Here is a 12,606-nt window from a genome sequence, read left to right as displayed (position 1 = left end):
CTGATTTCCATTCCAGGGAAACAGAAAATATTGAAGTAGAATTCCATAGTATTTCTTTAATTATAAGCATCTGCTTGCTAATATGTAGACAAAGTTAATTTGCCTATTGCTCGGCATGTTGTGTTACAAAAATTGTAAAACCAAAACACATATGTGCTTTCTTAATTTAAAAAATCAGTATTTTTCCTTTTTTGTATTCTATGGATCTCCTAGATAATTGTATAGGTAGTCCCTGACTTACAATCACAACCAGCATTGGACATTCAGGTGCTAAGCGGTTGGGTTATTAAATGAGTTGTGCCTGATTTTACAATCTTTCTGCCATGATCATTAAGTGAATCGGTGTAGTCATTAAGCAAATCCAACCTCCCCTACTGACTTTGCTTGTCTGAAGCCCAATGGAAAGTTGTAAATGGTGATCGTATAAATCCAAAATGCTGCAACTGTTGTTCATGCTGGCTGCCAAGCACCTGAATTTTGATCATGTGATTACGGGGTGCTACTATTGTTGTGTGAGTGCTGGTCATAAGTCACTTATTTTGTCAGATTGCCATAAAGCCACTTCAGCTTAGCTTTGCTGCGCTTTGATGGCAGCCTGCCATAAAATGTAGGGAGTGGGAAAGGGAGGAGGATGACTGGAACCAGAGTGCCACCCAAAGACAATGACTGAAAATCCAAGGATAGAAGCCTGTGAATAGAATGTGAAATGGCCATCCATGGCACTAAAATGTGGAACTGTAACTAAAACACCAAATTTGAACCTTATTGGACACCACCATGATGATCAAAGCGGAAGTGCCTGGGAGAAGAGAAAATTATGATTATATGGGAAATCCTCAGATCCGCCTTTGTAATGCTGTAACTACTGGCTTCAGTAAAAGTATAATCTTCACTGCAAATTGAGTCAATGGTCTTTCTTTCCTGAATGTCCAAGCTGGGATAGGCCTAACGTAGCGTTGTCCTAAATTCAAATAAATTGTTATTTTTTGCTGTTAAATAAATTGTCGTAAGTCAAGGACCATCTGTATCTTACATTTGTATCTACATGAGTTATAAATAAGAGAAACATTTTTTCTATTTCAAGTAATAGTTATGTTTTTTGATTCACAGGTCTTGAAAAGTGATGAAGCTCAAGAGCAGTGGTTGACAGACCTCCATTACAATTTCAATATATATTTAGCCACTCATTCTCCAGGATCTGGGGCAGTCAATACACTATATTAAAGAAAATATTTAGTTGGAAACTCTTTGTATTAATGAAAAGTCATTTTTTCTGGAAATTAAAAATGCATTTTATACAATCTCTGATTTGTATAAAAAATGTAGCTCTTTACATTTGATATTAACATTTAAAAATTATCTGAAATAAAATGAAATAATACAATAGCTTAAATCAAACAAAGAGAATCATATACAAATGTTGAGAAACATATCAAGAGAAATTTTAATTATTGTGAAGAACAGGGAACCATTAAGTTGGTATACCTGAGTCTCAGCATTATATATTAAAAAAATATAAATCATTTAAATAAAAATACTGATAAACTACTATTAAAGATACTGTAAAATGTCCATGAATAATCAACAGGCTCCCCTTCTTATGCTATAGCAGAGTCTTATTTTCATGCCTGGATCTGGTGTGTTTTGCTTTCATTACTGTGGCAGGTTTCATATTATATGAAAAATGTTTACATTTCCCTGGATTTTCTGATAAGCAAATATCCTGCAATCCGCCTGCTGTAAAAGAAGCATAAATGTATTAATGCTTTTGTTCAGTTTCTTTATTAAACATAAAAAAAACCTTTAAAATTCTGTCTTATGTAGTTGAAGGTCATTAAATAGCAAATGTACTTTTAACTTTTTAGAGGATTCCTATATTATCTTTACTGTGTTCTGTGATATACTTTAGCTCTACCATTTTTATATAAATCTGCTTACATAAATCTGTTGCTTTTTTAAAAAAAAATCATTCCTGTTTTGTCCATTGACAGGTATTACAAAAGGGAAAACAAGGAATAACTTCAAAATTGGTACAGTGGTGCTTAAAAGTTTGTGATCTTTTTTGAATTTTCAGTGTTTCAGCATAAACATGACATAAAATGTGATCTGTCAAAAATACTAAACTTATTCATTTATTTAGGAAAATGATCCAAAACTACATATTTGTGTGTGGGGGAAAAAAGGTATGAACCTCTAGGGTTATCAGTTCATTTGAAGGTGGGTGTTTCCATCAATGGGATAAAAATTGGGTGTGAATGTGAGAGGCCCTACCTTATTTGAAGATCAGAATTTTGGGTATTAGCTATCAAAATCTGATCTTCACAACAGGTTATGTGGAAGGATCTTATTGCTCAAAAAAGATTTATGTAAAGCTGGAAAAGTTTACAAAATGTTTGGACTATATCAGTCTGTTGTCAAAATTTCAAAGTAGTTTTGCATTCTGTTCCTAGGCCATGTGTGCTTGGGTCAGTATTGCAATCAGGTTATTTGTTTCAAAGGCTCTTGCCTTAACATTGGGTTTCTAAAGCACTTAAATTTTATCTTCACTATGAATAAAGTCAGAGCAGTCTAACTTTATCTAGAAGTAGATTATATGTTCTAGCAATCCAAAATATTCTCAATGATTAGCAGAATTTAGCTGGATAATTTTTTTCTTCAACTTTTGTAATGATCCAGCTTTTGTCTAAATTTATAATGGTCTTAGTTCGACATAGTAGATCATGATAGCAGAGCATCATATCAAACAGAAAATTGTGATATGATTAAATCCTTGCCAGAATCATCCTAACTCTAGCTTTTTAGATTGCTTCAGCCCCCAAATTTCTGTTTAGCTTGCTGTTATAGATAACAAAACCAGCTGAGCAGTGCACAGGTATTAGAAGTATCCTTGCTCAATATTATATCACTGTTATTATAAATGATAATCAACTTCTACTTCTAAAAATGCTTCTGCAATTCTGGGGAGTTCAAAACCTTTTAATAAACTCATAGGTGCTAACATGAGCTGGGAGGAGGAAACAAGGCAGGATGAAATATATAAATTTTCACCCCCCTAAACCAGGCTTGGGTGAAATATATCAATTATCTCCTCTCTTCCTCTGAATAAAGTTTTTTTCAGTCTTTTAGCTAAGGGAATGTGTTTTAACAATTAGTGAAATGCACAATCTCAAGAAGCATATCTTCAGAATATTTATTTTTATATTAAATTTAACAGTAGACCAATAATCAGGAAGTAAAGAATACTTCAATAAAAGAATTAGTAATGCAGACAAACAAGCTAACAGTAAACATCCTAACCAAGGAACCACTAAGAACACATTCACCAATACTGACAGGGCAAGCCACTCATTTCTAAAAATAAGAACAAACCTCACTCCTAGTGCTGATACTGGTACCAAGTTTGGTAATAAAAACTGCAAGAAAACCAAACAGCAAGTTTAATAACAACCCAGGAGGTGAGTAACTCCTGTGTCATCACTGTTTAAAGCAGGGTCTCTAACCTTGGCAACTTTAAGACTTGTGAACTTCAACTCCCAGAATTCCTCAGCCAGCAAGCTAAAGTCTTAAAGTTGCTAAGGTTGGAGACCCTTGGTTTAAAGCACTCCGTCCCTGATAGTGCTGTTAGCTTGGTGAGATTTTCAACATTTTGGCTGGACTGGAGCTTTGCTCTTAGTGGCAAATACTTTGAAGGAAGTGTCTGTTTTTATATAAATGATATATGATACAATAATGCCAAGATGGTCTCAAATCTGCGCTCCCCTGATGTGGAGCTTTTGACTATCAAATGCAGACCCTTTTATATGCCTAGGGAGGGAGCTATAGAAGCATTACAAGATTCCTTTTGAGTGGGGCATGTTTAAAGAAGTGACAACAGATAAAAAACCATAGATTTAGAGGAGTATGCCACCACTGTGTTCGCATATATTCAGAAGTGCATTGAGGATATCTGTATCCTTAAAACATTGTTGTGAGGGCTAATGAAAAACCATGGACAATGAGAGTTGCAAGATATTGAAAGCTTGGAATGTGGCTTTTAAAGCTGCTACATGCTAGCACTTAGAACAGCCAGGGTCAATTTGAAAAACACCATTAAAAACAGCAAAGCAAGCCCATTGTCAGAAAATTCAGAACTTTTCCCTACAAACACCAGGTGTATGTGACAAGGCATCCAGGCCATTACAGACTATAAAGTGGCTCTATCTTGTAAGGGTGACAAAGACTTTAAATGAGCTGAACACATTTTTTGGAAAATTTGAGGCATCAAATAGCACCTCTGCAAGGAAAGCTGTGCCCCATCCTGACATGCAAGTACTTAGCTTTGATGTTACCTCTGTCTGGAGAACACTGCAGAAAGAAAACGTTCAGAAAGTAGCAGGCCCAGATAATATCCCTGGGTGTGTTTTTAGGGAATGTGCAGATGAGTTGGCTTGTGTTCTTACAGATATTTTCAACTTTCATTGTAGCAGGCAGTGGTTCCATCGTGTTTTAAGACTGCCATTATTTTGCCAGTGCCAAAAAAGTCTACAATTATGGGTCTTGATTATTACAGTCCTGTTGCACATAGATCCATCATTATAAAATGTTTTGAAAGGCTGATAAAGGACATTATTGTATCCAGCCTCCCTTCAGCACTTGACTTGCTTCAGTTTGCTTACCATCCAAATTGCTCTACAGAGGATGCTATTTCTTCTATCTTAGTTTGGTGCACTTAGAGGAAAGAAATACTCATGTATGAATGCTGTTTGTCGACTTTAGTTCGGCATTTAATATAATTTAATATGATCATTCCTCAACACTCCTTTATGCAACTGGATTCTTGATTTTCTTATTGATAGGCCCCAGTATGTATGAATTGGGACTAATACTTCTAACACAATGTTCTTGAACACAGGTTCTCCTTTGGACTGTGTCCTAAATCTGCTGTTGTTCACCCTGTTGACCCATGACCGTTGTGCAAGGTTTGCCATCAACCATATTGTATGTGGATTATACAACAGTAGTGGGTCTTATTCAGGATGACAATGAGGCAGCTTTTCAGAAGAAGGTAGAGGATTTGATGAACTGGTTTAATAAAAATAGTCTCATTTTAAACATGGGGGGGGGAATCATTGTCAATTTCAGAAAAACCAGACACAGCTAGACACCTCTGCATTAATGATTCAGGTGGAGGTGGTTAGCATCAAGTTTGCAGCTGACAAATAAGTTGGCTTGGTCGCCACTTTTGTGTCGCAAGAGAAAAGTACATCTTCCTTCCCGTCCTTACAACTTTATATTGAGGGACGGTCAATTGCATTACTATCTGCTTTGGAAGCATTACTGCTTCAGATAGGAAAGCTGGGCAGAGAGCAGTGAGGACAGCAGAAAAGATTTCTGGTAGTTCACTTTCTTCTATCCAGACATAGCATATAAGTGCTGCTTGAGTAGGATCCACAGTATTGTCAGGGATGCTACACAGTCTGTCCATGACCAGTTTTCCTTGATACCTTCATGGTATTCAAAGCAGAACATCCGGATTTGGTCAAAATTTTGTTCCATATAGTGTCAACCTTGTGAACCCTTAAGTTTACTCTTTCCAATATATGTATATATGTATGTATGAGTGTATATACATGTGTGTATACATACATACATACATACATACATACATACATACATACATACATACATACATACATAGAAATATATATAGTGGGGCTTTTTTCCCCCTATCAAACCAACCTGGTCTACCCAAATATGGGAGGGAACATACTGCTTCCCTTTTGTCTGTGTGTGTGTGTGTGTGTGTGTGTGTGTATGTGTGTGTGTAGCATGTATGTGTGTGTTATGCATGGGTATGGGGAGATACACACACACAATTTTTTTTGAGAGCGGGAAACAGAATTTCATTTTTATGTGTGCCAGTGCTCACAGTAAAAAATGACAATAACAATGATCTTATCTAAAAAAATGTTGCTGGACTGGAGAAATATGCTGGAGAAATATGCCAAGCTTACCATTAAACAGGCAAAAATAGTGAAAACTGACGGAATCAAGATGCCCTATGGAAATAACATCAAGATCTGGATGAAGATAATCACTACATATACTTTGGCATTCTTCAAGCTGATAGCATCAAGAAAAAGACTAGAAATGAATATATCAAGTGGCATTCAGAGATAATACCCGAGTGCCATACTTTATCTGAAAAAATGAAAACTCTTGGGGAAAAAAAGTAGGCAGTTCAAATGGGTAGTGCCCGTGTCCAGGGCTATTCAATCGGCACGGTCTATGGGAGGGGCAGATATGGCGGAAGTGGGGGACCATATCATGTTCGGGGAGCGCGCCCTCGCTGTTTGCAAGCGATTGCATGCTCCGGCCCCTCTGTTTTTTCCCGTTCCCCGAGTGGCAGGATTCCTCAGGGCCTTGACCTTTGGCTGATGTTGTGCAATGCCAGGTCCGTGATTAATAAGGCCCCCCTCATTTCAGTTCTGATACAAGAGGGGGGTGCGGATCTGATGGGCATTACGGAGACCTGGTTGGGCATGGAAGGGGGGGTTCCCCTCGTTGAAATGTGCCCACCGGGATTCCGAGCATTTCATCAGCTGAGGGTTCAAGGTAGGGGTGGGGGGGTAGCGGTTATTATCAACAAGAGTTTGGAGCCGAGGGAGGTCACTGTCATGCAGACAGCCAGATGTGAATCTCTCCTTGTATGATGGGGCCAGGGGTTTCAGGTGGGCTTGCTGATCACGTACCTGGCTCCCTGCCACATGACGGCAGCCCTGCCTGAGCTGCTCGATGTGATAGCCGAGTCGGCGGTTGACATCCCCAGGCTTATGGTCATGGGGGATTTCAACCTGCCGTCGGTAGGCGAAGCATTGTCGACAGCTCGGGAGTTCATGGCTGCCATGGCAGCCTTGGACCTGACCCAGTTAGTGAATGGGCCCACACACATTGGGGGACACACGCTGTACTTGATTTTCGTCTTGAGACAGTGGCTGAATGACCTGGAATTGAGGGACTTAGTTATTACTCCCCTGCCATGGATGGATCATTCGCTTCTTCACCTGGACTTGCGAACCACAAACCCACACTGCAGGGAGACGGAGCCAGTTCGGTGGTTCCGTCCCAGGCGCCTGATGGACCCGATTAGGTTCCTGACGGAGCTTGGGCCGATCCCTGAGGATCCAGCCCACAGCTCGGTCAAAGAACTTGTTGCCGCCTTGGAAAGGGTGGCGGCGGGGGCTTAGGACCGCGTCGGGCCTTTGCGGCCTCTGACCCGGCACTGCTCTCGACCAGCTCCTTGGTTCTCTGAGGAGCTGAGAGAGATGAAGCGCCGGAAAAGACGCCTGAAGAGCGTCTGGAGAGCCAGCCATTCCAAATCTGATCGAACACTAGTACGGTCACATATTCAGGCCTATCTAAGGCGATAGGGATGGCAAAGCAGGAATACTTTTCCGCTCTTATCGCATCGGCAGATAACCGCCCAGCCACCTTGTTTAGGGTGACCCGCTCCCTTCTTTTTCAGGGGGCTCGGGAGGACCCCTTGCAGGGACATGCTGAGGAGTTTGGAGGGTATCTGCACGATAAAATTGCTCAGATCCGGGACCGGCTGGACGCTGATTGGGTGGATTCAGGTGGGACGACGGAGGCAGTTCTTGAGAATATTATTTGGGCGGAGTTCGACTCTGTGACTCCCGAGGACATGGACAGGATACTGGGGAGGCTGAATGCTACCACATGTTTATTGGACCCGTGTCCCTCCTGGCTGGTGCTGGCCACACAGGAGGTTACACGAGGCTGGCTCCAGGGAATTATTAGTGCTTCTTTGGTAGAAGGAGTCTTCCCAGCCGCCTTGAAAGAGGCGGTGGTGAGGCCCCTCCTTACGAAGCCTTCCCTGGACACGGCTATATTGGCTAATTACCATCCTGTCTCCCACCTTCGCTTTGTGGCGAAGGTTGTTGAGAGTGTGGTGGCATGGCAGCTTCCCTGGTACCTGGAGGAAACTGTCTATCTAGACCCGTGCCAGTCCGGCTTCCGGCCAGGGTACAGCACGGAGACGGCTTTGGTCGTGTTGGTTGATGATCTCTGGAGGGCACGGGACAGGGGTTGTTCCTCTGTCCTTGTCCTGTTAGATCTGTCAGCGGCTTTTGATACCATCGACCATGCTGCGATGGTTGGAGGGTTTGGGAGTGGGGGGCACCATTTTTCAGTGGTTCTCCTCCTACCTCTCTGACCGATCGCAGACGGTGTTGGCAGGGGGGCAGAGGTCGACCACTAGGCACCTCACTTGTGGGGTGCCACAGGAGTCGATTCTCTCGCCTCTCCTGTTCAAGATCTACATGAAGCCACTGGGGGAGATCATCCGTGGTTTCGGGGTGAGTTGTCAACTGTACGCTGATGATACTCAGCTGTACATCTCTACCCCGAACCACCCCAACGAAGCCGTTGATGTGATGTCCCAGTGCCTTGAGGCCATTCGAGTCTGGATGGGGACGAACAGACTTCGACTCAACCCATCCAAGACGGAGTGGATGTGGATACCAGCATCCCAGCACAGTCAGCTAATTCCATCGTTGACTGTGGGGGGATGAATCGTTGGCCCCTAGGGAATTGGTGCGCAACTTAGGCATTCTCCTAGATGTACGGCTGTCTTTAGAAGATCATTTGACGGCCGTTGCCAGGGGACCTTTTTATCAGGTTCGCCTGATTCACCAGTTGCGCCCCTTCCTGGACTCTCTATGCACGGTCACTCATGCCCTCATTACCTCCCGCCTGGATTACTGCAATGCTCTCTACATGGGGCTCCCTTGAAGAGCACCAGGAGGCTCCAACTAGTGCAGAATGCGGCTGCGCGGGGGATCGAGGAAGCATCTCATAGCTCCCATGTAACACCTCTCCTGCGCAGGCTGCATTGGTTGCCGGTGGTCTTCCGGGTGCGATTCAAGGTTTTGGTCATCACCTTTAAAGCGCTCCATGGCATGGGACCGGGATATTTACGGGACTGCCTGCTGCCACCAGTAATAATAATAATAATAATAATAATAATAATAATAATAATAATAATAATAATAATAATAATAATAATAATAATAATAATAATAATAATTATTTAATTTGTATACCGCCCTTCTCCCGGAGGACTCAGGGCGGTGAACAGGCAGATAAAATAAAAACGATACATTTCAGTAAAAACAATATTTAAAAAACTTATTCCAATAGCCTAAATTTAAAATACAATACAAAATATAAAATAAACCCCAATAAAATCCATATTTAAAACCCTATTAAGCCAGTCCTGCTCGAAAGAATAGATATGTTTTAAGCTCGCGGCGAAAGGTCCAGAGGTCTGGAAGTTGTCGAAGTCCTGGGGGAAGCTCATTCCAGAGGGTAGGTGCCCCCACAGAGAAGGCTCTCCCCCTGGGGGTCGCCAGCCTGCACTGTTTGGCTGACGGCACCCTGAGGAGGCCCTCTCTATGAGAGCGTACCGGTCGGTGGGAGGCATGTGGTAACAGAAGGCGGTCCCGAAGATATCCCGGTCCTATGCCATGGAGCGATTTAAAGGTGGTAACCAACACCTTGAAGTGCACTCGGAAAACTACAGGTAGCCAGTGCAGCCTGCGCAGGATCGGTGTTATATGGGAGCCACGAGTGGCTCCCTCTATCACCCGCGCGGCTGCATTCTGAACTAACTGAAGTCTCCGGGTGCACCTCAAGGGGAGCCCCATGTAGAGAGCGTTACAGTAGCCTCCCATCGACCTGTGCGCTCTCAAAGGGAGGGCCTCCTTAGGGTGCCATCAGCCAAACAATGTCGGCTGGCGGCCCCCAGGGGAAGAGCGTTCTCTGTGGGGGCTCCTGCCCTGTGGAATGAACTACCCGTGGGGCTACGCTTACTCCCTGATCTTCGGACCTTTAAGCGCGAGCTTAAGACTTTTTTCTTTCATCAAGCAGGGCTGGCCTAATGATAAATTTTAATTGAGGGTTTTTTAGTGGGGTTTTTAGCGGGGTTATTCTATTTTATAATTTTATCTACGTATTTTAAATATTCAGCGCATGGCATCAGATTTTTAATTATATATTGTATTTTAATTTTTTGTATATGTGTTTTATCTATGCTGTACACCGCCCTGAGTCTTCGGAGAAGGGCGGTATAAAAATTTGAACTATAAATAAATAAATAAATTGGATAGTTCAATTAAATATAAGAACACTACATCATTTTGCTGCTTTTCCAAAAGTTTATCTCAGAACATGTAGGGCCCCGTACACTCTATTGAGCACCATTGAATTGATGTATTTTACACCTCTAAACCCAATTACATGTTTATCTGACTTGTGTCCTTTTCCAAAATCTCAATGAACTTTTCTTGCAACTGAAGAATGGAAAATCTACAAGATGGTGGTGAAATCTTATCCCATTTGAACATCTAAAGACATTTTAGACTGGTAAATGTCAGTATGGGGATTCTCTTTATCCATGCTGATAATTCCATTCATATGATCAAAAAAATTCATGGATGGGGAGAGAGTCAGCAAAAAAGAAGTTAGTAATGATAGTAGGTATTCTACCTCAATGAACACTGCCAATCTATAAAGGCATGACAGTTATTCCAGGGAAGATGAGGAAATAGATGAATAACATTGTAGCTTATTGGGGATTTTGTAACATAGATGTTATACATAACATGAATTTGTTCATAACTTGAATGTAATGTAAGGTTGCAAATTTCCCTGTTTCATTCTTTCAACTAGCCAGAACATATAAAGGCATTTTAGATGTAGCAGGGAAAAAGTGAAAGAAGTATCTGCACATATTCACTGTGTCACATGGCCTTTTCTGGAAGCCCTTTCATCAATATCCATTTTGTCATTTTTCCTAGCACACTCAAGAAATCACCACAATGGACTTTTTTTTCTGAGATTGCTATAGTATGTACTTTTTGCCTCATATCTAATGTTTATAAAGACGATGATGACATACATTGGAATTGTACCTGATATTAACTGAAGTTCACAAAACTGCTGTTTTGAAGAAGGCAATCTCATTGGGTGATTCACCTTTCCTTCTTGTGAGTGCCCTTTAAAAACAAATTTCCAAGGTATATGAATGCTGAATGCCTCAATGAATGAAAAACATTTATCAACATAAAATAAATAAGAATAATGATAAATAATGAATGTCCCCTTAAATAGCACTGTTTTCATAATTTTACCAAAAGACATCATCGTTAGTTATATCTGCCTTCAGGAGGAAGCTGTTTCAGGGTCTTCCACTCAACATACAGTCACTGCAAGCCATAAGGTATAAGTAGACAAACACTACCTGAAGATAATGTTCCAAAAGGTCTAAGTAATAAAACACCTTGATCTGGCCCTAAAAATCTATCAGTAACCAATGCTAGTCAGAAGGTGGGTTGCTGTATTTTTTGCCAACTAGAATTTCCAACTGGCACCCTCCCCCATTTATTGAAGTAGCCTATCTGAGGCATGACAAGAGGCTGAGTTATGCTTTAGCACCTCTTGATAAGGAAAAGAAACTGTGAGACCTACCAAAGCTGTCCAAAGGCTCTCCTGGCTATGACTGCCATTCTAGCAGGAGTTGTTAGCTCAAGGAGAAAACCTAGATACCTAGATTATAGATGATGTTAGATAGATAGACAGAAAGACAGACAAACAGAAAAAAAGAATTATGACTGAAAAAAGTTCAACTTCCCATGATAAATATTTAGTGATATTTATTATTACCATATATCTGCTTCAGAGTGGTTGACTTTTGTGCCAAGCTGTTTTTGTTCATCACCTTTGGGATTTTGCCTGAAGTAAGTGCTTTAGGTGCAGTAAAGTTTAACTTTTTGTTCCAAATTGCCTTAATGCACAAGACAATTGTTTTTTGTTGCCATTCATGTTTGCATTGCTGTTTCGTGCTAAAAAGCTGAAGGAATTGTTTTCTTAACTGATAGCTAGAAGGACAAAACAAATGGGAAAATCTGTTTTAGCTTACTACTTTTAAACTTCAGATATTTCTATGAACCATCTTTTTTTCAATAACAACATTTTCTCTTAATTGGATTAACTCCTTTATTTTCAATGTTTTAAGAAAGCAGTAAGCAAATATAAAAAGTTCAGAGATATATAGTAACCTCTCTCTACATAGAATATAGAAGACATAAAAAGCGGAGAAATAATAAACTAGGAAACAAAAGGAAATCCATATAACATTAAATCCTTAAACTTATAAAATACATAAAATATACAGAAACTCTATACTTTTACACCATGTTCTCAATTTTAGAATATAAAGACATTTAAAAAATGATAAATAAAGGTGTTCCTTAATATGAGGATAATTTCATCTGTATATATCTTTATAACCAAGCCCAAGGCAAAATTCTTCATATAATGTCAAATTCTTTATTTCAGGAATGTAAGTCAAATGTCATTCACTTTCTTGCCTTCTAATACATTCATTGGCCCTTGGGTTCTGCTTTTGGATAGTTCTAGCAAAAAAATGTATGTTCTTCATGAAAAGAATTATTCCTACAGCTAAATGACTGCTCACTCCTACAGTTCCACATTATTATGATATCTAATATTCTTATACTTCAAAATCCTTTAACATATCTGAAATTG

At 40.5% G+C, this 12,606-nt stretch overlaps 2 protein-coding genes across 7 annotated transcripts in view; one reads left to right on the top strand and one right to left on the bottom strand.

Annotated features, from left to right (window-relative positions):
• TEX10 (testis expressed 10) overlaps nt 1–1,595 on the top strand; it is a 45,871-nt gene extending 44,276 nt beyond the window's left edge. For 2 of the 3 annotated variants that reach the window (XM_058180649.1, XM_058180648.1), the window contains exon 15: nt 1,111–1,595. In XM_058180649.1, the coding sequence (XP_058036632.1) occupies nt 1,111–1,224 (114 nt within the window). In that variant the 3' untranslated portion in view covers nt 1,225–1,595. The remainder of the gene's footprint in view (nt 1–1,110) is intronic. The other variant, XM_058180647.1, reaches the window with a different exon arrangement.
• Nucleotides 1,596–1,599: 4 nt separating this feature from the next.
• INVS (inversin) overlaps nt 1,600–12,606 on the bottom strand; it is an 89,238-nt gene continuing 78,231 nt past the window's right edge. Inside the window, exons 15-18 of one of the 4 annotated variants that reach the window (XR_009154868.1) lie at nt 11,722–11,936; nt 11,527–11,604; nt 10,971–11,054; nt 1,722–1,737 (exon numbers count right to left, since the gene is read on the bottom strand). Coding sequence is in view for 3 of the 4 variants with exons in the window: in XM_058180643.1 (XP_058036626.1) it covers nt 1,604–1,737; nt 10,971–11,054; nt 11,722–11,936 (433 nt within the window). In the remaining variant the exon portion in view is untranslated. Of the gene's footprint in view, nt 1,738–10,957; nt 11,055–11,526; nt 11,605–11,721; nt 11,937–12,606 lie in introns of those variants that run through there. The other 3 variants (XM_058180644.1, XM_058180643.1, XM_058180646.1) reach the window with 3 other exon arrangements.

Source organism: Ahaetulla prasina, chromosome 4 (genome assembly GCF_028640845.1).
Source record: "Ahaetulla prasina isolate Xishuangbanna chromosome 4, ASM2864084v1, whole genome shotgun sequence".
In the NCBI taxonomy this organism is placed as follows: domain Eukaryota; kingdom Metazoa; phylum Chordata; class Lepidosauria; order Squamata; family Colubridae; genus Ahaetulla; species Ahaetulla prasina.
Note: the sequence above shows the minus strand (reverse complement) of the source record. Positions and strands in the feature narration are given on the sequence as shown.